The sequence below is a fragment of the Falco biarmicus genome, chromosome 1 (assembly GCF_023638135.1).
Source record: "Falco biarmicus isolate bFalBia1 chromosome 1, bFalBia1.pri, whole genome shotgun sequence".
Taxonomy (NCBI): domain Eukaryota; kingdom Metazoa; phylum Chordata; class Aves; order Falconiformes; family Falconidae; genus Falco; species Falco biarmicus.
In genome coordinates this window covers 9,813,587-9,837,738 of record NC_079288.1, presented here as the reverse complement: position 1 = coordinate 9,837,738, position 24,152 = coordinate 9,813,587, and the positions used below count along the sequence as shown (strand labels likewise).

Below are 24,152 nucleotides of genomic sequence, written 5' to 3'. Positions count from 1 at the left end.
AATTGTAAATGCAGATATTTTAAACATTTCTGAAATTACTGTCTTCATATGAAATTAAAACTGCTGTTTTCAAGTCAGTTAAGCTTGCAAGCATAAACCAGTTTCTCTTAGTTATCTCAAGAGATGTTATTACTTCGAAATGAAGGGCTGAAGTTGCAGGAACCCATGCAACACAAAATCCCAACACAAGGCTAAAAGGTCTTGCAGTTTGATTCAAAGATTGTGCCGTTCTCTTGTCCTCTGGAGACTTCCCATTTCCAGTGTAATTTTGTAACAACATATTCATCTCCTTTGCAGAAGTGGGTTTCTCTAGTGTATAGGTTCTTGACATCATTTTCTGAGCACCTGTTGTAACAGAGCAGCAACTCTGCTTCCTTCTGCTTCCACTTGCTAAATCAGATTACAGAGAATTGGAAAGGCACTCGACATTTCCCTCAGGTTACTTTTCCATGTAGGTAATTGCTGCTGTTCCAGTAGGAAGGCTGTGAAAGTGTGGTTCAAGAAAGGGGGCTGTAGGAAATACAGCAAACAGGAGAAGCCTTGGCTGCAGAACAGTGGCTGGAAGTGGAGGTGCCCACTGTAATCTGCAAGTTAAAATAAAAGCTAAATGTCCAGCTGTGTCTTGTCCGTACCCTGGCCACTGAAACCCTCTGGAGAATAAAAGTGAAAGGCAAATTATATAAATAATTATGTAACTTATAGAATAATAACGCAGGAGCAGTGGGCCCAGGTCAGAATCGGACCCTGAATCAGGAGGACACCTATGTGCAAGGTCTTCTTCGAGCCCTTGCTTATTCACCAAGGCAGGTGTTGCCATCAGTCCTCCATTATTTCAAATTTCTACATGAGCTGCCAGTGCACATGGGTTGTCCTCAGGAAGCAGGGATTCATCCCTTTCTCTTAACACAGCAAAATGTCCAAGCCACAAGTACCTCCAGCATCCAGGTCACCTGAGATACCTGGAGTTACCTGAGGTCACCTGGGGTTAACTGCAGCAGCTCTGCCACCTCTGCTGGTCACCTCAATTAAAAGCAGAGAAGCAGAGCACAAGATACATTCTTTGAAGCTATGACTTCTTAATAACACCAATTTATTGTGAGAAGCTTAAAGGTATGATAACTTCAGCGCTTGGTGCTGCACCGACAGGCTAAAATCCAATGTAGCTTTGACCAGGAACTGGGCAAGAGACAGCCAGTTTCCTACAGAGAGGAGGAGGAGGAGTACTAAACTTGTCACAGACAGCGAAGCTTTTAGCTCTGACAGCAATTAAGAAATGCAGCTTGTGCATAAGAAAATGGGCACGCTTTGCCCCTGTGCTGCATTGCCTACGACACTCAGCAACGAGGGGCAGTGGGAGCAAACAGCAAAGTACAAGCAAGTGGTGAAGCCCGGTGCTGTGCTACCAGCAGGACGTTCTGTGGGGCTGAGGTTCATGGAACCAGCCTTCACCTGCCCCACGCTGCTGGGGAGAGCTCATGTGCCATGGAATTTAACACTGTTACAGGGAAAGCAGCCAAGATATTTATGAGATACTTAATTAAGATGGTTTCTCTAAATGTGTCAACCAAAAGACTTTATGTGCATCTAAGCAGGCATTTTCTCTGGCTGGAAACTTTTGAATTTCTTCCATACTGATCTGGGTATTAGTACTGGGAGAAGGGAGAAGATTTATGACCACACTTCATGGATACAGCGTTACACTCAAAATCCTACATAGCCAAAGGGAGCTCACTTCCTATGCGGAGCTGAAAGTGTATTGTTAGTTATTTAACATTTGAACACTAATCAAAACGCAAGAAACAGTTACAACAGAACTAGTGCTCATAATTCAAATGAATACAGGCCCATTTATTCTGCCCTTAAAATGGATACATAAAACTTATCTACAGGGACCTGGCTTTGTCAGGCTGTTGCCGCAGGCTGGTCCCAGCGCAGGGCCAGCCCGGGGTGGGTGACAGACACCGTGTTGCTCTCACAGCTCAAACGAGCCCAAGGCAGCTGGGGGCCGGCCAGCCCAGCCCTGGGACCCCCGCGCTGCCGGGGCAGCACAAACCCCAGGGACTTTCACTGGTAACAGCAAGTCATAGCTACTGGGCTGCAACCACCACAGCACGCAGACAGCGAAGGGCAAATGCCTGGCAGTCAGCAGAGCCACAGCATTTGCACCAGCCGCCACCAGGTCCATGATGCTAAAGAAAGGCCTTGGAGACAGTGGCTGGTGTGATGATGCATCTCCCACCGTCTGTTCCTTCACCCCACTGCAACTGTCCCTGGAGAGTTCTGCCAGGGAAGCGCTGTTTTTCCTCTTTTTTTTTTTTTTTCTTTTTTAATTTTCCTTTTTCTTTTTTACTGTTGTTAAGGAGGTGGAAACAGGGGGGATTGGCAAAGTCTAGCCATCTCCCAACAGACTAACAGAGATTCGTGCGCTGAAGCCTGGAGATACTCAGTCCTCCCTCAGGTGGGACTGGGGTTACGTACAAAGGAATACTTCTGGATAGCACCAAATTCCCCTGGTTCACAGACCTGCCAGCGTGGAGGGATCTGGGGACACAGCACTCAGTTGTTGGTGCAATGTGGATAAAGGATGGACTGTAAGTCCCACCTGGAACAGATCAGAAAAGCCATAGCCTTGCGTTGAGGTGCTTGCCAGAAGGGAATAAGCATGGCCTGGAGGGCTTCTTGGCAGGGAGAGAAATTAAAGCTGCTGCTTCTGAGAGCTGGGTGAGCAGGCTAAGCACTAAGCTAGATAAAGCTGTATACACATTACTGTGAAAACCTACAGCGTTTAATCATGACTCATATTCTCTGTATGGAGTAGTTTAAATCAACCTGCGGTAATTGTTTCCTCGCTACAGAATTCAGCAGGATGATAAAACAGTCCTCAGTCTCTCTCATGTTTCCCTGGGAGCATGAATGTGTGAGTACTAGGAGAAGTGAACTGAATCGTGGCCTGGTAAAAAAAAAAAACGAAAAAACAGAAAAACCCAGAAGGAAACTTTTTCTCCTTCCCCTGAGTCATACAAAAACTTGAGCTCCTTCTCACTGGCTGTACAATTATAGGGTGTGCTTAAGGATGCAGAAGAAAGATGAAGGGCTGACTTGCCATTAATGTTTGACAGCCTGAGCTGCAAGGATCCCCTTGACACACGGCTGCCCTAGAGCACCTCTTTGGAAGCCGGTCGTGCCTCCTGCTCTGCTCAGGTCTGACCTGGCACCAGCCCTGCGTGGGGCTGGAGCTGTAACCTCACCGCTGCGAGTGCCGCGGTGCAGCAGCACGGCTCTTCCTCATCCTGGTGGGAACAACCGATGTGCAGTCACGCCAGGCTTTTCAGTATCTGAGACGCCTCTGAAGAGGAGCCCCAAGCCTGTTTGGTTTCTTAAAGGTTTAGTCGTGGCTTTCTCGTACTCACTGGGTAAGGACTGTGACTGGGTGAGATTTTTATAGAGACTGTCTTGATTTGCTTGTGCTTTCACTGTATTTTACGTGATGGCATTGCTGTAAATTGCACACGTGATGAAAAGGGGTCCTTATGTCCTCAAGGGAAAAGAATCAGAGTCTCTCTTCCTTCCTTCTTTTCTTCCATGCAGAGAAGGACAGCTTCAGCAGAGGGAATGGGGGGTACAGTTATCCAGGAAGCCTGTTTGTGTGAGCCCCTCGTCCCTGATTGCATAAAGGGCAACATCTGTGGGGTCTCTACCCTCTGCTGTACTGCTGAGGAAGGGAGTGTCCTTTCTTGGCTTTGGGGGGCTTAAATGTTTGCTCTTTGTGGGGCTTCAGAGCATGCTTGAGGACATGTGTATGTAACCTGGCACAGCCGTGTGTTGATGAGAAGCAGACCGTGAGGGCAGAGCTGGTTCCTGCACAGGTACTTCAGTAGGTTTTCTGCTCACCAGCATGTGCATTTAGAGCCCTGGAGAGGTGCTGTATTTTATTTTCCTATCAATTTAATCCTCTTTCTTTGACAGTGTTTTTATTTATACATCTCAATAGAATATGATATCATCACTGTTTTTGTCATCCCTGTTGCATGTTGCCAGCGAGACCCTCTAGCACTGCAGTCATGTATCTTACTTTCACATAATCTTTTTTTTTTTTTTTTTTTATAAGTTAACAGAACCTAAAAATGATGTTTCATGAAGCCTCTTTCAGGTTGTTACACCTTGCAGGGGAGCTGCAATATCAAAGACAACTGCTGTAGTTAACAGAGTAAATGATTAACAACAGGAGGTGTTCTCTTGGTCACTGCCGAGGAAAGCCAGCACAGCTTTTAGCTTCACTTTCTACATCTTTTCCAATGCCAGAAAGATACATGAGCACGACCTGGACCCATGCAGCTCCCTGCACTGATTTGGCTTGGTCTGCTGTGCAGTAAGTGGGCATATTTTTGGCAGGGTTGCTAGTTTGGACTGATCCAAACCCCATGCCAGGGAACGGTTCCCCATTCTTGTGATGTTGTGGGAAATCTTCCAGTATGCATCATTTTCCATAAAGCCCCATTCCTGGCCAATAATTTTACTTGAGAGCTCCAGCATTCAGTTGTGAGTAGTAAGCTTTTACCCCTCCTGGTTGTAAAGAAGGCTGGAAGCTGTGATGCAAATGTGCTCTGAAAGCTGATAGTGCAGAAGTCACAACGAAATAAATCAAAAGGAAAAATACAGGTCTCGCAAGTTTCAGTTGGAATGATCCTCTTCTCTTTTGACCCCAAAGTCCCCCCTTGGCTTGGGAGTGATCCCATGTTTTCTGATGTATGGGCAGTCCGTTACACAAGAGCCATGTCCTTGCTGGATGGAGCCCAGGGCAGCTGGTTGAGCAGCCCCAGAGACGGGACCACCTGGCTCATAGTGGGTGAGACTTGGCTCTGTCTGCTCAGGTTCACTTTCAGAAACATCACAAAAGCCTTGGGGACCTTGGGGATCACAGAAACCCTGACCTAGAAAACCATTCCTGCTGTGCCATGGACAGGGAGCCAGGTGAGAAAATGGACAAGACCATCCCCTGTTTAGCACAGTCTGTGGCCAGATGGTCCCGTGGGGGCTGGTTTGAGGAGGGTCTCTGTGGTCAGCAGTCATGTGCGATGGAGAGGAAGAGGGATGAAGCAGGAAAGATCTGACAAAGGCTTAGCATGAGGAAAAGGAGGTAAAGAAAGAAGAGGCAGTTATTTTGAAAGAGGATGAAATTATGGATAGGTTGTCATGTTATTAGGACAGACTGAGTGGAACTCAGCTCTCAGACCACCCGTGTAATTTAAAGCAAGGAATATCTGTAGGGCATAGAAAACCCTATTATTCCCTGCATTGATTTGGACTACATCTTGTCCATATCTGGCTGCCCAATGCTGACAGCTCACCTTAAGTACCACTGAACTCTTTCCAGCTGTTGGTTGTTGGGTTTTTTTGTATGTCTGTTTACATGTTCAGGATAGACAGTGATTCCAGAACTACAGAATTAAACCAGAAAACACATGGTGGTGGTCATTGCTGTGCCTTTATTCAGACAAGTGTCAGAAGACTTCTGTTTGTTTGGGGTTTTTTTTTTTAGAAAAAGAAAATGGTATTGTTTCAGTGACATCCCTTGGGTGCCCCTTCTTGTGATTGTAATTTCTGTTAATCTGCAGCCCATGCTGTGGTACGATACTGAGGAGCCCAGCTGCCTGCACATGGTGTAGCCCCCAGCCATGTCCCATACCTGCCAATTTCTGCAATTAGACTTTTCTCAAATTGAGATGGCTTGTGTGCTTGCTGGCTGCCCTGCGCAGCTCTGGACGCAGGAATTCCTCGTTTCGGGTCTGGAGCCGTGCCTCCCCTAGCACTAGTTTGTATTTGATTGACAGGATAGACGGAGCGATGCAGAGCAGTCTGCCATGTGCTCAGCAAACACTTTACAGTCATTTTGGCAGCTCATGCCCTGTGTCTTGGTCTGTTGATATGTGTAAAATGGCTCCAAAAGAATCACTCCAGCAGAAATGAGCAGCATCAGAGGCAAGCAGGTTGTAGGGGTTCTCTTCCTTCCCAAAATGTTTGTGGGGTTTTTTTTCCCACAGAGATCTGTCTGAGAATAATGCTTGCGCTTACGAGTTTGGATGTGGGGACTCCTCTCTGGGTGTAGGTTTTTTTCCAACAAATTTTGTGACAAGGATAAGGTCAGAATCCCACAGTGTATCATGCAAAAGGCTGTCCACAACAGTCCCTGTCTGCCCTTCTCAGGGTGATGTAATCTGCACTCAGTAATAATGTTTCCAAGAGGTGGATAACAGCGTTTTAGTTCAGCTCTAATAATTCTGTTAAATCAGAGCTGGGGTTGTAATTGCTGTTTGTGACTGAGTTTGTTCCATATGTGTGTTATGCAGGATGCCATTGTAATGAAATGTTCCCTCTTTGAGCTGTATGCCCTGAAGAATATGCCTTTATTCCGTGGCAGGCAAAATGCTCATCTGCTCTTTGCCTTTGCTGTGCCTTATAACTGAAGGAGAGGGGGGGGGGGAAAGTCATGTTTCGCCTTGTTTCAATTTCTTCTGGAAATTTTAAGTTGTGTAAGTGTTAATCTTCATTTGCTTTAGTAACACACAGCCTTGCTGGAGTCCTGTTCATTTCTTTTAATGAAAAAGCCTGAGAGCTTGTGTGCATCTGAGGGCTTACATGCATTAGAGCACACGGATATGAGTGTGAGCGAGAGCAGGGAGTGAGGGATCAGCAGAAGCCTCTTCCAGGGAGTCAGACACAGTGCTCTGAAGCAGCATTTTAAATTTTACCCTAACCACGAGAAACAGACCTTAGAGATGCAAAATCTCTAGAGGAACACTGTATTAAAAGATTGCATGTTCCGTGCCATGAGATCAGGTATGTGGGTGGTTGCTTTGCTTTGGAAGTAGTGCGTGTTGTGAGACTCCATCGTAATCAAATCTGGCTTCTGCACGGCGTGTTTCATTCACAGACCGCCAGTGCTGTGCAGGCTCCCGTTGCAGACAGGGACACAGCTCCCGTTTTTATGGGGACACAGGGGCACGTGGAGGGGACGGAGCCACGCTGCTGGCTTGCTCGGTGGCTGCTCAAAGGATGACACTGGTTGTGATCTCATGCAGCTACCAGCAAGACCCAGAGAGAATTAACATGTCCTAGCTGGGTAGGACACCTGGATACGGAAAACTAGCAGACGGCAGCTAATTTGACCCAAAGCGGGAGCTGTAAAAGAGGGAAAGTACATGCTGGGAGCCCGAGGACATGAGTGCTGGGCTGGGCTGCCTTGCCTTGCTCGCAACGCTGGCCTGCTGCTCTTGCTCCATTTGACTTCTTTGAGGTCTTGGGTGCTGCCTCTGGGTCCTGGATTTCAGGTCCCTGGTGGCTGCAGCCCATGGAATGTCTCGTGTGTGCTCCCAGGGAAGCACAGCGCCAAAAGGCACCTTTGCTCCGAGGGAGAGCGATGTGTGTAATGCCTGCAGGCAGCAGGTACAAGGGAGCCACCAAACTGCCCCACCTTGTTCACAGGGCAGATTTAGCTCGGAGATGTCCATCTTACGGTGTGCTTGTGCTGCAGCCCCATGGCTCTATGCTGGCCGCACTGGGCAGCCCCAGGAGCTCGCAGCCCACTGGCTGGTGCAACCGAGGTGGTCTCAGGGCAACCCTGCGGGGTGGCAAAGAGATGCCCCTCTGCCTGGGATGGCAGGGTTTGTTAGCTGGGGGTTGATGGGCAGTAAAAATCCCCGAAGTCAAACGAAATGAAAATCAGTCTGTTTTTCTTTCTTTCTTTTTTTTTTTATTATTATTTTTAATTACACTGTTTTTTCAAGGAATTAGGCCATTTTTAGCTTCCTCGCCGTAGGGCAGAGGGAAACACCCAGCTTCAGCCTGCTAAAAGCCAACACCTTGGGTCAGTGCCAGGGGCTCCTTAGCCCATGAGACAGGCATGGACATCAGCAGCTCGGCTCAGCGGGGGCTGAAGCCCCTTTCGGCAGAGCCAGTCCCTCCCCACCAGCGGTGGAAGGACCCCTGGCAGCTGGGTGAAGGACGCCGCTGAAGGGCAGCAGGAGAAGAGCCCCATGGCACAGGGAGGTTTTGTGGTCCGGCATGGCCCTGCCTGCGCTCCCATCGCTCGGCAGCCTTGTCTGCTCACTCTTGCCTTTATTTAGATCTGCTGTGGCTACTGGGCAGATGCATCTTGGTAAGGTGCAAGGGAGCATTCATTTCTCGGGTGAAACATCTCAGTCAAGCAGTGCTTACGGCAGCCCCCAAGGCGCTTCTAAAAGTAAAAGCTGCGTACCCTCATTTTTACACTGTGAAGCCAAAAGAAATGATCACAAGTGAGCAGGAATAAAAAAAAACCCAAAAACATATAAAACAAATGTAACATCCTATAATGTATCCATAAAAAGGGAAAACTCGGGCTACTTGAAGTCTACAAATTCAAGTTTCTCATGGGAAAACATAACTCCTGTTCAAATGCTAATACATTGTTATCACAGGGATGTTTTAATTTAACTGCTGCCTACTCTAAGAAGGGGCAGAGCAAGGTTCAGAGAGCAAATGGCTGATGAATGATCTTCAATCTGCCAGTAAATGTTTACTTTTTTTTATATATATATATACTTCCCCTTCTTGATCTCTGTCTTAAACAGAATCTCCAAGGGGACATATAAAAGAGCTGATTTCAGCTAGAGGTGATAGCACTTATTTGTGTGTTTCTTTTATTCTTGTTTAAAACGGTAAATTTATGGCACTGATAGAGCATCAAGTCACCAGAGTAGCTAGCCCTGAGAGCATAGAAATTGATGGCACATGAGCAAAAATTGGCTTACTGGAAAGAAAATAATGCAGCACATTTCAGAAAAGTGATAGAGAAAAAGAAAGCAAATTGGGTATTGTAGCCACAAACCATCTCTGCAGGCTTCTCAGGACAAGAACAAACATCTCATGAAGCACAAATCTCTTCCAGGGACTCAGAGGCAAAGGTCTGCCACCCTTTTCCAGGAACACCACAGCCAGAGCTTGCAGGAGCTAGGTAGGAAGAAGAGAGAATGAGCCCATGATCTTTGCTGTGGAAGCAGAAAATCCTTCTTTCTTTCTTTTCTTTTCTTTTTTTTTTTTTTTTCCTGGAAACTCTTGGCCAATGTATGGGTTTTTTTAAGGTTTTTACTACCACTTTGCGTTACTATAACTGTAAAAAGAAAACTGTCTAACACTCCCAAACCTGTAGAAACACCTTATAAGTGTTTTGAGAAGTGTACAGGGAACATTTGACTGACCTTGACCGGAAAAAATGTGAGAGGAAAGGGAGTGGGATGCTTTTTCTGTTCGATAGGAATAAATATTTCTCAGAAGTCTCAGCATCTTCTGCCTGCTGTACATAAGCCTCCTCTGAGAACCCTCAAGATGCTCATGTGATGGCAAAAGTTGTGCTGGGCTGTCCTGGCTGGGCAGAATCTGGTGTCCTCCCTGAATGGGGAGTGGGCTTCAGAGCCGCTGGGATCCATTGCAGGGCAGAACAGCTGCACATTTTGGGACAATTCACACCCTGCGGCGGTGCTCACCCTCAGCCCACTCATATGCAGGGTGACAGCAGTAATGGCCTGCAAAACCACTAGTAGCTGCTGGGATACTGGGGCAGGAATGACTGACTAAAATGGAAAGAACAAAACTTTGCAGACTGATGAGATTTTAAAGTCTCTGTTCTTAGTAGTTTTCACAGTGTTGCCAGAGAGCCTGGAAATGGATGAGGACAAACGGCATTTGGTCTCAGTGTTTGAAAAATAGTAAAGGGCTGTAACATCTGTCAGGAGCAATGTGAGCCAGCCAGAATATAGCCCCAGGCTGCATTTCCACCTGGATCCCTGATGCCCATTTGTCGTGCCCCACCCCCCCACCCCCCCCAGTTTCCTGATTCAGCTGTCCTGCCCGGGTGCCCTGCACTGGACCATCTGCCGTGCTGGACTTGCAGCCACCACAGCTCAGGAGAACAGTGATGCATCACGGGCTCGTGCAGAAAGGCATGGAGAAGATGGAGACTTAACAGGGAGGGAGCTGCACTCCCAGCCCCTGAGGCTGGCTGCCTTCCCTCCCCCCACACCTATCTTATCTTTGCCTCTTTCAAAAATAAAAGGAACAGAAAAAATTAACAACATGAAAAAGGGAGGAGAAGATAAAGAGTATCTGAAAAATTATCTATGTCCTCATTTCAGAGCTTTGCATGGAAACAGGGAGGCAGAAGGCCTTTTTCTTTATTAATATATTAAAATATTAAAAAGCTGGGTGTCTCCTGAACCTGCTCTGTTGTCACGGACTGAGAAAAATCCTAGGAAGCGTTCTGCAAAAGACAAGTTGCACTTGAGAAACTATCCAGGGATGCCATTCAGGACCAGAGCAAATCAAGGCTAAAAGGCAAAGTTTGCGATCATACCGTTAACGGGGACCTGGTCCAGCCTGGACAAGAGTGGTACTCGCACCTTTGCTTTTGTGCTGAGATAAAACCTCTACCAACAGGACGTGGTGGTGTCAGGGGCCTGGCTGGAATCGGGAGGAATCAAAGCCACATCTCTTCTGCTTTCCTTTAGCTCCTTAGTCTTGTAGGTCTGAGCAGGACCAATTCCTCCGGCGCACTGCTCCCGGCAGCGATGATCAAGTTTCCCGGAGACTGAGGTGCCTGGTTTGGCATGTTGGTTGGTTCGCCTATCAGAATCTGTTTGTTCCTTGGCAGTTACCAAAATATGCAATTGTTCTTCTTCCTATCTTTGCCAATAAGGCAATAAGACTTTGACGCTCTTCTATCTGTTCTGCTCTGTTATAGCCTCTGCTTGCCATTAGTAATGTAACCATGTGGTGGGACCTTGGTGCTCATATATGAGGGTGACAGCTGGACTGTATAGCTTATATGTGTGTATATACATACACACTTACACACTGAGTAAAGGTTTCTTTGTTTTATTTTCCTCGGCAGGTCACTACGGAAAGGATGTTTATCGAAGTGGAGGGCCAGATCTCCATAATTTCATCTCCTCCGGGTTTGTCACATTAGGAAGAGGACACACGAAGGGTACAGTGGAAACAATTTTTTGCTAAATAAAAAGATTGTTTTAAATAAACAAGCTATAACTCAGAAGCTGGGTTCTAAGTGCTATGAGATAACAGTATTGGACTGCAGTCAGTAGATTTAGTCTAGCGAATATCGCTGCAGGTAAAATACTGTGCTCCTGGCAGAAGCTTTTAAATCCTAGCAAGGGAGACAGTGGGAGAGTGTCGAGTCAGACAGCCAGGCTCCAGACTCCACTCTGACTTTACAGGTCAACAATTTATACTGCTTTGTGTTTTCTTGGGTGCATGGTTGCAAACCACCATTGTGCTGCTGTACTTACAAAGGGAAGGGGAGGGAGTGCGATGCTGTCTCAGGGCAGGCAGCTGACACTTCACGAGCGCGTTTCTGGATTTCTTTTGTTTGACTACTGGGCTTTTTTTTGGAGGGGGGAGGTATTATGAATATTTTATAAAATTATTTCTTTTTAGGTCCTAAAACGTATATTTTATGTGTTCATATAATCTGTGATATAATGTACAAACATGAAAACACAAAAATATACATATACTGCTCTGTGTATGTTCTGTGTATATGTACTGTATATAAAATATATGTTGAGAGACAGTTGTAGCTATATTAGATAAGTAACCATATATCCCAGGAGTTGTGGTGACACAAAAGCTGTGAGATCTGACTCAAAGTAGCTGGTCACCAGAACCCCAGATGAATGTTCATTTTATGACGTTGTTGCGTATTTGGTGAGTTTTTATAGTGTACAGTGAGCCTATGTTTGGAGCATCTTTCTGTTCACACCCGCACCCTGACCGAGTCACACTGGTGCACTGGCAGTGGGTTGCGACACTGGGAGTGCAAGCATGTGCCATGCCAGTACTCGTCTGGTTTTGTGTCCTGCTGACTTCTGAGACTGTTGTACATTTATATAGACACAATGTATATGGAGATACCTATATAGACACAATGTACTGTATGTGGAGATGTGTCCATGTGCTCGCCTGGTTGAATGCACCTGTGTTGTTTCTGTGGATGACCATGACTCTCAAATTATTAAAAGACCTTTATTTTTTTCCTACATTTCCTGCACTTTTTCAAAATCTCCACGAGTGTCATCCAAAGCAGTGTTGGTCCTGTAGAACTGTCAGAGAAGAAACAAATATATGTATATTGTCTGTGTATGTCTGTGTGTGCTTAAATAAAGTTTACTGAGGCTGAGGCAGCACCCGTGGGACTTGTAATACAATAACCTGCAATTCCAGCCTGGCCCGGCGCTGGTGGGAGGAAAGCAGAGAAAACCACCATGAACCTTCAGGCGGGCTGGGAACTGAAGTGGTTCAAGGAAAAACTCGTGGATGGCATGTCACACAAGGTCACCCTTTCTCCTCTCCATCCAAAAGGCGTTTGACAGTCATATCACATCAGGCCTGACAGTATATTTAGGGTGAGATAGGAAGCGTACCCCCGTAGAGGTGCGGTGTGTCCTGATAGCCTTCATCAAGCACATGGATAACCCCGGGCAGGGCCATAAATCCTGCCTCTGTTGTAGACATTTGAACTATTTTCAAGTAGTTTTCTGTACGATATACTTTCCCGGTTCCTTCCAAACTAATATAAAACCTGCTTTCCTTCTGTAACTGAAAATTCTCGGTGGCTCTGATCTTCTGTAGACGGGCCAGTGGTTTTTCCCCACCTTTCCCGCTGGCTTTGCTGGAAGCCCCACAGAGCACATCTCCTATCCCTGGGAAGGTGGGAGAATGGGCGGTGGGAATCCAGACTGTTTGCGTGCCACCTCTACCAACAGCCTCCAGATAGGGTGGTGCTTTCCAAAGTGAATAAAAAGCTTTTATTATCAGAAGAAATGAAACTATATGTTGGCTGTTTATGGACATAAAAGTGTGGATTGGCCTGGCTTTTGAATTGACTTTTCAGCTACCTGTAAATTCGCACTTTATTTTAATAGTACTTTAATGTTAATTTCTAACTTCTCAGTCGTGACTCTCATGACTGGTGCAAGGGAATAACATCTCCATGCATTCTGCAGGCAAACTGTCTTGTTTGCGTGTGCAAATGCAAATGTGTAGATTTGTCTTTGTCTGCGATATGATTTGATTGCCTACTTGTGCTGTGAAAGCAGGGCCTGTGGATATAACAAATGACTGACTTAGGGGCTCTGTCATAAGGATTGTGCCCTACATCATTTGTTGATGATTATTGGAAACGTTACATGATAGATTTCCTGTGTTTACTGTGCACTGGCCACACAGCTGTATACGTAGGTGGGAGAGATGGCAGCAAGGGCTGCAGCCCTGAGCTTCAGCTGAGCAGCTTCATGCTCAGATTTTGTCCTATTTCAGTTCCAGTGCATGTGTTAAAATCTCCGCCTCAACTACCATTAGCCAAATAACCTCGCCCTGCCTTGTTGTTACACCGCCATGGAAAACAGTTCTGCTTTCAGACTGAACAAAGCCAATGAAGTTTATTTCTTTGCACTGGAAGACACATTTTTGGTGTTTTCTCAACTGTCTTCTGTGCTGTGGCAGAACTCCAAGCGCTGAGTAATGTTTAAGAGCTAATCTATTTGGGGCAGAAGACAAAGATGTGAGACATGCCAAACTACCATGGATACGAAATCAGCATATTCACATGTCTGACATCCACAAGCTCCTGCAAGATTGTGATTTATGATTCTCATATGACACTCCATTGGGCAATGCATCACTGCCTGGCATTTAAGTCTATAAAATCACTACAGAGTACGTTCTTCAAACCATGGTAAAAGACTTCACTGTCAGTCTGTCATGATGATCTTAGGAATGAATCCAAAGTCTTTAGGTCGTAGAAAGTCTCCATGGTGAGAAACATGGCAGGGCTAATCTCATCTAATATTAGGCAGGTAGAAGTTAGACATTTTATTCTGAGGTAGCAGCCTGCAATTCCATGTAGAGACACCTGGGAGACACCAGCACATCTAAAGGAGCGTTCACTGGTGTCACGAGACACTTCTTTCCCCCTCTAGCAAGAGAGAAGCCCTGGTCTTAGGTCTTTTAGCCACCAGGAAGGCAGATGAGTCCTGCCTGCCCTGGCTTGTGTAGGAGTAGCTACTATTGCTCCAGTTGCTGTGGTAGTTGCTATGAGAGTGCAGTGCTCCAGTGAAACAAGTAGGAGCGTTGGAGACAGGAGCTATCACATCCCTCTGTGCATCCCTCTTTTTAACCTGACTTAAAAAGCTGCTTCTTCAACCTGTTCTCTCTCCGAGCATCTTGCTACTCTCAGATGTTCCAGGTGGAGACTACCCTGACATGGGCTGTACTCGCTGTCCTGCCAGGGCTCTGTGGAGCTCTGCTCAGCCACACAGGCGGGTGTAGGAACTTACACAGCTGCAAGACAACATGGAGCAAGCACCCACATGGATATTCAACCACAGCGGGTGAACAAGTCTAAAAGAGCAGTAAATTAACTCCACATTGACTACTGCAGATCATGATTGTTGAGTTTTCAGGTAACAATGATTTTTATTTTGGTGTGGTTTCTTTTACTACCAGCCTCAGAGCTTGCAAACAGTTTCTGAATGGAGCTGGGCTCCTTGTATTTCACCAGTCTGTGACAAGAGTAGAAATTCTTTAGAGCAGATGATAAGCTTGCTTCGTCAATAAACAACTTCTTTGTTTTCCTGGTAACTCTGCAACAGTATTAAAAACAGTGAGGTTTTTGCTGGGAAAGCATAATTTCCCAGAAGAATGGAGTGCCAGGGGTCAGGGAACAGTGAGGCAGGAGGAACGTGGGATTTTAGATCCTGTACTGCGGGGTCATCTTAAAGGGAAAACCAGGACTTTTCCTACCATCTGCTAGATTCTTGTAAGTCTAGGCCAGATCCTTGAGAAGGTGCAGAGGCAGGGCAACAACTTGAAAAGCATGTCTGGAAAACTCAGGGAGAGTCAAGTGTCCCCACAGCCTGCCCAGTAACACCTTCAGAAATGGAACCTCTCACTTGTGGTTCAAGGCTGCAAATCTTCGCTGTTCCTGGGTTCACTGGGAGACGTGCTCTGTCAGAGCACATGCAGGAGTCTCTTCAAGCATCCTGCTAAAATTGACACCTAGGATGTTCTCCAGCAGCACCAGTAGGCAGGGGAGGAAAAATGAACCATGCGTCTAAGTCAGTGTGATGTGGCTGTTCAAGCCCAACTACGTTGCTGCTGGTATCTCTGGGGGGCTGCACCAGCGTCCTGCGGTGTGGGCAATGTAAAAAATGATGTTGGTGCAGAGAAGCCAGCCTGGGGAGTAAGCAATAAAAGCTACCCGCAGTCCCATTTTATCTTGTGCTATTGGGTATGGATATGGCAAGATTTACAGCCTACATGTGGGATTTGTCTGTCTGGGCCTCTGTTCTCACTGTCCTGCAGCATGGTTGTATCTCATGCATCTGCAAAGTGGGTCAGGAGACTATTTCGATGGTACAATGCTTCATGTAAGGCACAGCTGTCCAGTCTGAGCTAGTTTTGTGCCTGGTGTGTGTGGGAACATAGTATGTGTCCTTCAGCCTGACCTCACACCCAACTAGACATCACACGCCCCAGATACAGCCTCACCCATTGCTGACTGATAAATATTCCTCCCCCTGTTACCCAAACTGATGCACAGCATCCAAATACAAGCAGAGGGGAAAGCGAGAGGTCAGCTGGTGCTGACTCTTGCTTTTTCACAGATATTTGGCAAAATCTCCCTCAAATCAGCTTTTTTGGTGCGTATTCAAAAGAAGCAAATTGTTTTTGATCTAGTCCCACCTTAGTAAATGATCACCTTCCCCGCCCAGACCATGTGCATGAGTTGTTCTGAGGACAGACAGACCATGCATCCCATGGTGCCAGAGCAGTGGGAGACGGCAACCACATGGGTTTGAGGTTTGGAAGCTGCAGGGGTTTGTAAGAGTGAGAGGAGACAAAGTAATGTCAGGATGGGAGGGAAAGCTGACAAGCTTCAGGTGGCAGCTAAGTCTTATGGCCCCTCCTCACCTGCTTGTCATCTCACCACTGGGCTGGCACCTTGTGCTGCTGGTTCACGGACAGACCCTCACCCACCAGTAGCACCCCGCAGCCTCCTGGAGACTCAGCCCACTCCGGGGAGTGCACGGTGCTCCCACAGGCGGGAGCTGGGGGCTGGGGTCAGCAGGGTCACTCAGGCTTATTGCAGGACAAGTTTCAAGAGTAAAGCAACAGCTTGCTTTATCTGACAGTTTCACATTTGTGTTTGTTTACAAGAGAACCTCCTACAAAGGCAAACATGGAAGAGGACAAACGCAGCTTTAGATTGTACTTAGCAACCAAGATCTTCCTGAGCTGCTTCAGTGTCTCAGCAGCTGAGGTGGGCGGCAGCTCCATGTTCTCCTCTTCTTCTCCCCTGGGAGTTCCAGAGCTTTCCCAGCACCACGTCTCTCCTGCTCCCACGGCAAGGTGATGCGTTCCTTCTGCACAGAGAGAGGAAGTGCAGAGTAAATTACTCATGACTAAGTCTATGTTTGCTAAAGACATCATTGCCAAGTTCGTGTTTGTGTGACTCTTGCCGATGATGATTGGGCTGTGGGACATCCTGTGTCAATACGAGGATCAGGTTTCCTTCCTGAAATGTCTTGATCTGCCCATCCATTGTGTTCCCTCATTTGCACATTCTTCCCACCTGCACTGGTTTTTCTGCAAGCTGAAGGATGTCTGTGACAAGCTCTGTATTTCATAAATGACATATCTGTATGCAAACTAATCTCTGTGCAGACACCTCAGTGGATTTATAATATTCAGCATGCTGCAGGCTTTGCATACAGACTAAACGTGATACGACATGATAAAATGGGACCAGGTGTTCATACTGGATGACACCACCTCCTCCTCTTGTACACACATTGTACCCATTCCGCTTTTACACACACAGATGTTCCTTTTGGAGACCCCAAACTGAGCCTCTTTTACAAGCATCATCTCAGGAACCAGCAGTTTTACTGGTCTTTTGGCATGTAAATATGATTCAGAGATGAATAGGAGGAAAGAGATTCATTAATGTTATCATCATTAGCAGTTTGAGGATTCTGATTCCTCTCTCCAACACTGCCCTGGTTCCCTGCTGCCGTGGATGGTTCCCTGTTGCTTGGTTGGCAGCCTTGTGTCCCAGTTCCTTTCCCAAAGTGCTGCTTCATACCCTTAATTTGTTATTTTGGGGTCTTGGATTACATCTGTTGCAACCAGCATTGGGCCAATGCAGCTACAAAACATGCAATGAATCAGCTCCAAGATGGAATTTACTACCTCCCCCCCTCATTAGTAATCTGAACTTGCAGTAGACTCATTAATACAGGGAAAGAGAGAAGTTTAAGGGTCATTTTTTTTCCTACCTGCATCTATAACACTCCACGAATAGATTACGAAGAAACCGAGGGTTAGGTATGTTGAGTCCTTTTGCTCATTAAACACTTGTTAAACATTTTGCATCAATGGAGAGATGTCAAGCCAGAGCCTGCTGCATCCCAATGAATCATTTTATGTTCATCCTGGATAATATCTAATGATCTTGATGGTGTCTTGCAGCGTGTGTGATAAAGATCACTTGCATTCTGATTCCAGATTAATTTCAACTATTGCATATTACGACACTTAATTGTATTGACTTGAAAATAGGATCATTGGGATGTGGAAACTGCTTCACAGCTTTGCAGATAGATTCCATTACACAATAGGGCATTTCAATCCGCTCTGAATTATTTAATCAACTTCAGACGCGACCGTCCATTTCTCAGCAGAGTCTGGACAGCTCTTTTTTTTTATAGCCCTCTGAATAGCTGGGTGGGAGGAGAGCTGGGTGGGAGGTCATGGGAACCATACTGATGCCTGCAGCGGTTGTGCAGCATGCCGGTGTTGTAGGCAAGGAATGGGGTGAACGTGACCAAAACCATATCAACCCCTGGGCTCACCTTCTGCAAAGTATGTTAAAATAACTAAGGTGATGGGTTCGTACCTTTCTGTCTTCAGACAAACTGGCCACAAACCTGGCTTAAAGCACAACCTGGAGAGGCTGTTTTGGAACGTGGCTTTCCGAGCTAGTGTGCCCTGTGCCATGAGCAATGAGCAGGAGGAGGATTGGCAGCTAATCTCAGACCGAGCCTTCCTCAAGCTTATTAAAGAAACAGCAGAAAAATTACCCCAAGCAGGGCATGAAGCACATCTATCGTTGCTAAACCTGGAGATTGAGCTTCTCGTGGCAAGAAGCCCACGGCTGCTCCGTAGTCAGCCAGCCAGTGGTGCCTGCTGCTTGTGGAGAGGAAGCGAGCTGGCCCCATGGGCAGCCTGGCTGGTGCGTGGGCAGAGATCCTCGTGGTCGCTTGGGATCTTATTGTCCCTGGTCAATGGCATTTGTAACTCAACCTGATCCAACATGCTTCCTGGCAGACACAGGCAGCACTGACGTGGGAAGAGAAGATGCCAGTCAGGTTGGGTTGCCTCTTCTACCCACTGAGGGATGGGTAAACCCCAAATCTCACGTCCAAGCCAGGGAAAGGCCACCCTGTGCCCTTCTGCACGCACACAGGCAGGCAGGGTTTAGCCATGTGTTTTGGCAGCTAGCACTGAAACTTGCGGTATTGGAGCTAAACTTGCACCTGACACTTTCCAAAAGGCCATGAGGCACCTCTGGCTTTCGACTTCAGCATGTGGCCCCCTTTACAGACCCAGGCATGCACAGGAGTTTGGGATTAGCCTTCACCACTGCCACTGCTGAGGACCTTATGTTTCCATGCCGATGTAAATCACGGAAGTTAGCACTCAGCTTGTTCTCCATCTGTGGTCACTGAATTATTTTGCTGCCCACTTCCTTGTCCTACAAACTCCATTGCATCCAGCACTCTGCTGAGTTCCTGTGGATGGTTTTCAGTAATCTATATTCTAGAATGGATTCCTTTTCTTTCTGCTGTGTGTTAACAGTATATCAAAATAAATTACAATAGCTGAGAGGAGAAGAAAAAAGCCCTGCCTATTATCGGATGCCCTTTCACAGAAAGTCTGTCAACTCTCCATGATGCTTTGGCAGGTGCCTTTGAAAACTGAGCTGAAGGCTGGTGAAAAGCTGGCAGTTGCAGCCCAGCTATCTATGAAACAGAAAGCTTCAGGTGCATGCCACAAAGTTCCCTTTGAAGAGTGTCTTTTTCTATATTTGTTATCAAGAACTGATGTATAAAAAGCCTTATGATTTCCTTCTAGTGTCACTGAGCATCTCAGACTGGTTACCTTCCCAAAGAGGGATTTAAACTGACATTAAGAATCACCCTTAGAGTTGGCATACTGTTTCTTCAGCAGGTCAACACTCAGTCCTAATGATCTTTGCAGACTGTAAATAAGAAATTCATATATTATGAAAAATTGGAGATTCCTGGGTGCAGGTAGGGGACTTTGCAGAGGGATCTGTAATTCTTTAAGCACCAGTGATCTCACCAGAATGACTGAATCCCGTGGTCAGAGTTTGACAGATGAAGAGCTTGGGCATGCCCAAAAATCTACTGCTATAGCAAAACCACTGTGTTATATAGGGTTTATCTTCTACGCTTCCTTGGGAGAAACATGGGCTCATCATCAGAGAAGTGTCTTTGGAGACACAGGTCCCACATTTGCTTTCCAGATTTATTTTCTAGATACGGTACTTACTCGTATGGAAATTATTTGGTCTTAGGAGCTTCAGTTTGTGCTTTAATAGACCGTGTAAATCTGTGGACAGTTGCAGAGGGTTTATACAACAGATGCCACATTGCAAACAGTCCTTGAGAGACAGACTTGAACTTACTGATTGCCTTTTTCTACTCTTTTGAAACAGATTCACCTTCATCTCTTGACAGCATGTGGGCCCCTGGCTGTGACCAGTTTATGTTGTGCTAGTGGCTAAAGGCCACAGGTTGAAGATGGGAACCATGATTCCTAGATGGGGACAAACCAGAGGGAGACATGCCCCAGATGTCTCATTCCTTCTTGTCCTGGCTTTATAGGTGCGCAACAATCTCTCTTGAGGCTGGAACCTTAACTTTCACAGTGTACAACACCACTTTGCTGTCCCAGATCTGCTGTTACACAGCTATGGTTCTGTAGTCATGTAGTTGCTGTTCTGTTCCTCAGCTGGAGGAATTCTTCCTCATATTATCAAAAGTCCGTTTTGTTTAATTCTGTCGTGACTTTGCCGCAGGTCTGGTGTCCGTGCTCCAAGAGGCATACAGCAAAGCAGCCAAATGAGGGCTTTCCTACCGCAGTTGTTTTGCAGTCAAAAGGATAATAAAATCTTCTTCGCCTAAGCACAAAATCTCTGACTTTTAGTGTCTTGGGCCCTTAATCTAGCTTTGGCTGAAATAACAGAAGCTGAACTGTAATCTGCTGGTGTGTAAGACCTGCTGCTGTTCGTGTTGCTCTGTTGGTTCAGAGGCAGCAGGTGTAGATGGTTTTGCCCTTTCCTGCAGCTGCCGTTGCATTCAGGCAGGGCAGGTTTCCTCTTCCAGGACAGGGCAGATCCCACAGGCCAAGAACCTCTTTCCGTTTAGACTGTCTCGTAGTGACTAATGCTGGTGACATTTGTCAGTGAGCCATTAATCTTCCATCCATGGGCTGCAAGGACACTTTAGAGGGCTGTAGTGAAGCTAGACAGTTCCTACCCTCTCTGGCTTAAAGTCAGGCTTGTACTTTCAGCTAGGCACCAAAATCCTCAGTGGAGAGAGCCTGCACCTGTCATCCAGCCTGATGCCACAGGCTGAGGTCACCAGCAGGACTAGGACGACTGTTGCCCTGCCAGGATGCAATGTGGACTGCTGGCAGCCTTGGGCTTGTGGGAGACAGGGTCCTTACAAGGGTAAGACCTCTGCTTCCACAGGCTGGCACAGCAGATGCTGGAGGAAGTGCTGAGAAGTTTGCACAGTTACACCCAGGTCTTAGAAAGCAGAAACTTCTTTTTTGCTCCAGAGAAGGAGCAGTTTCCCTCTGGCATGTATGTGAAAGGTCTTGCTTTAGCTGGAAGAAAATTCTGGCTGTTGAGTTTGTCTTTGTGTGCTCAGGGAGAGACGGAGCTCAGCAATTCCCCACCTGCTCGAATGGCATTGCTGGGACTGAGTTCGGGTCATGAAATCAGGCTGTGGCACACCTTTGTCACAGGTGAGGGAAGTCCGTGCAGTGCAAAATTTGCTCATGCTTTCCATGAACAAAAAGCACAGGGCTCCCAAGGAGCAGGGAGGAGATAAGGGGAGCAACTGCACTACCTTGTCCTTTGTCACTGCCTTGAGGCTGAGATGAATTCACAGTCCCCTGAGGCTGGAATTGCTCCTGCTGCCACAGCAGTGGGTGGGCGGTCGAGTCAAGGTGCCACCGTCCTCTCAGGGCTTGAGGAGAAGGAATGGGTAGCCCTCATCTGTCATTTTGCTGCAGATGGAGGTGACTTGCTACCTAGAGGTTCTCAGGATGCTGTAGAGCCAGGAGGTTCCAAGAAACCCTAACAGAAGAGCAGATCACATTGGGAAGCGAGAGAGTGCTATGGACTGAAAAGGATGATCACGGTATTTTCTCCTTGCTTGAGCTTCCCAAAGCAAACCTTGCACTCTTCTGCTACCTCTCTTTTAGGGCATCAGCAAGTGCCCTAAAGGTTATAATCTGTTGGGAAGAAGCGCTCATGGTCCCACACTGGGTGGGAGAGGCGGGATTGCACTGAATCCCCCAGCAGCTGTCCCAGAAAGCACCGCTTTTAGAGGGCTGAGCCCCTTCCCACTGCTCGGCTCCTGACTGTTCCTGAGACAGCTGTTTCCCTTCTGACAGCACCTCCAGTTCTCCTCAGAACTGGAGCAAACCCATTCTGTCATCCACAGCCCTCAGGTAGTGGCTTTAAAACTTCTCAGGGTCCTGAAATCCCTCATACAGGGGCCATCGCATCCTGAAAACAGATGCCCACAATCACTTATTGCAGCAGTGTGCCCTTATTTCCTTATATAAAGGCAGTCGTGATGATTTCTACAAAGGTTTTCCTGCATGAGGCATCATTTCCATGCTGCTGGTACTCTCGTGCATTTGGGCTGCTGCTGGTACTCTCATGGAGTAAAGCTGCCACAACCCAGGTCTGTGGCAGTTTCTGGGACTGGTGGTTAGACTGAAGACATGATTTTTTTCTCTGACAGGTGAAAAGCAAGGTTCACCTCTTTTTCACTGACACTCCTAATTTAGTGGCTGCAGAACAGAGAGCAGTGCTTCAGCTGGAGGCAAATGATGGGACAATGCCCATAGCCAGAAGACACACGGAGCAAGAAGCCTTCACCCAGTAGCAGATCTCTTCATGACCTGTTTTCTGACTCTTGGATAGTCCTAGCATCCAATGAATCAACAGAGAAACTGGGGGTTTTGCCAGTAATTCGTATAGCTGACATACAGTTCCTGGATGACAGCCTAGTTCCTCAACTAAAGAGCTGATTCCAAGCCCACTTTCTGCCAATGACTGGTATTTTTTAATTGATTTCAATGGCCTGCTGCAGAAAATAAGCTTATGTATGCTAGTGCAGACCATAGCATGCTGCTGTTGCACACCTGCCCCTTAAGAAAAGGGCGGGTTTGTTCCCAGTGTGCATTTCCCCTTCTGAACAAGAAAGGAATTAAAGAGATGTTACAGCCCTTAAAAAAATAAAATAAAATAAATTGATGTTCCTGGAATAAATATGCCTATAATATGAACAAAAAGGAGTTTGCTGGTCAGGCTGAAAATTGATCCCTGACTCTAGGAGTCAAACTGGATTTTGCTGTGGGAGTTTGTTCAAATGTTGTGATCAATGCGTGAGACAGATTGAGCTCACCCGCTTGTCTTCCTGACTATGACACGAGAAATGTTAGTGCAGGCAGCAAGATGCAGATCTGCTGAGTGAAAAGCCTCATCCTGCACCATCATATTTCTGAGTAGATCGCCTCTGTGTGAGGCCATATCTGTGCACACAACTCAGATTTCTCTTTGGAAACACAGCCCTTCACATCTTTATTAAGGTACTGTACTCATCTGTTCTTGTTATGTCATCACCCTGCCTCAATTGTTTAAAGTATAGCACAAGTTTTATTCCAAAGTATACGTTGCTGTTATTAATTTAAGATATACTCAGATACCAAGAGTGTACCAGTCTATAAAAGGCATGTCCTCATATTCATTTTAAACCAGGAAACTAAAAATAGAGCCAGTACAAATATAGGTGATGAGAATAACCTGAGGTTCATATTAGGAGATATAATATGAATAAAGACTTTAGAAGTGCCTGGCAAAGTGTCTATGCTTGGAGGGAGCTGCAGATAAAAGTCTGCAGAGTAGATTTGGGTCAGAGAAGGTAGTTTGGCAACTACTACTGATACCGTCTGTATGGCAACTGAAAGGCATTGAATTAAAAATGCTGAGTTCAGAACGGACAGCAAGAAATACTTTTTGACTCAGTGTGAGCTTTAGCCTGTGGTCTCACTGTCACAAGGTGCTATTGAGATCAAGCGTGTGCAGGACACAGAACACAGATCATGATACTTCTGCGGTTAGTGAGATAGGCAAAGCTACTGCAGGCGTTAAAAGATGGAAATAAGAATGTTCAGGTCTGAGGCTTAACTGCTCAAACTATTGGGACTGGAGAAAACCTCCTCGAGTTCATGCTGTCCCGTAAGTGTCCAGGGCAGGGGTTCATCTTGTAACACAGTTAATGCTGTGTACCCACAGAGTACCAGAAATACCTTCCATTCGTTCCAGTTTGGTATGACCCGAATGGAAAATAGGACACTCCAACTAAGGGGAGCAAGAACTGATCAGCCCCTGCATGGAAAGAGGTTGGCTCACAGCTGAAAAGTCAACTCGCTGTGGCATGCCTGTAGATGGCATGAGGTGGGGGGGCCACAGCTGACCCTCACTGCTTCGTAGTGGTCTTGGGACGCAGGCAAGGGGACACAGCTTTGGTGCTGTGCTTGGTGACACCTCAACCTTTTTTTTTCTTAGGGTTCCTCAGCCTGCTCGGACCTCAGGCTCCTGGCTCAGGACCACCCAGCCTGTGGGGTGTCCAGCTTTGTCCTGTTCCCCAGACGAAGCCTCCTGAGCTCTTCTGGCTGCTGCATGGAAACAGAGCACAAGCAAAACACAG

General features: G+C 46.6%; 1 protein-coding gene across 2 annotated transcripts in view; it reads left to right on the top strand.

Moving 5' to 3' along the window:
- Positions 1-24,152, top strand: part of SHISA6 (shisa family member 6) — a 246,103-nt gene that overhangs the window by 47,910 nt on the left and 174,041 nt on the right. For both annotated transcript variants that reach the window (XR_008819829.1, XM_056326475.1), the window contains exon 4: positions 10,925-11,020. Coding sequence is in view for 1 of the 2 variants with exons in the window: in XM_056326475.1 (XP_056182450.1) it covers positions 10,925-11,020 (96 nt within the window). In the remaining variant the exon portion in view is untranslated. The remainder of the gene's footprint in view (positions 1-10,924; positions 11,021-24,152) is intronic.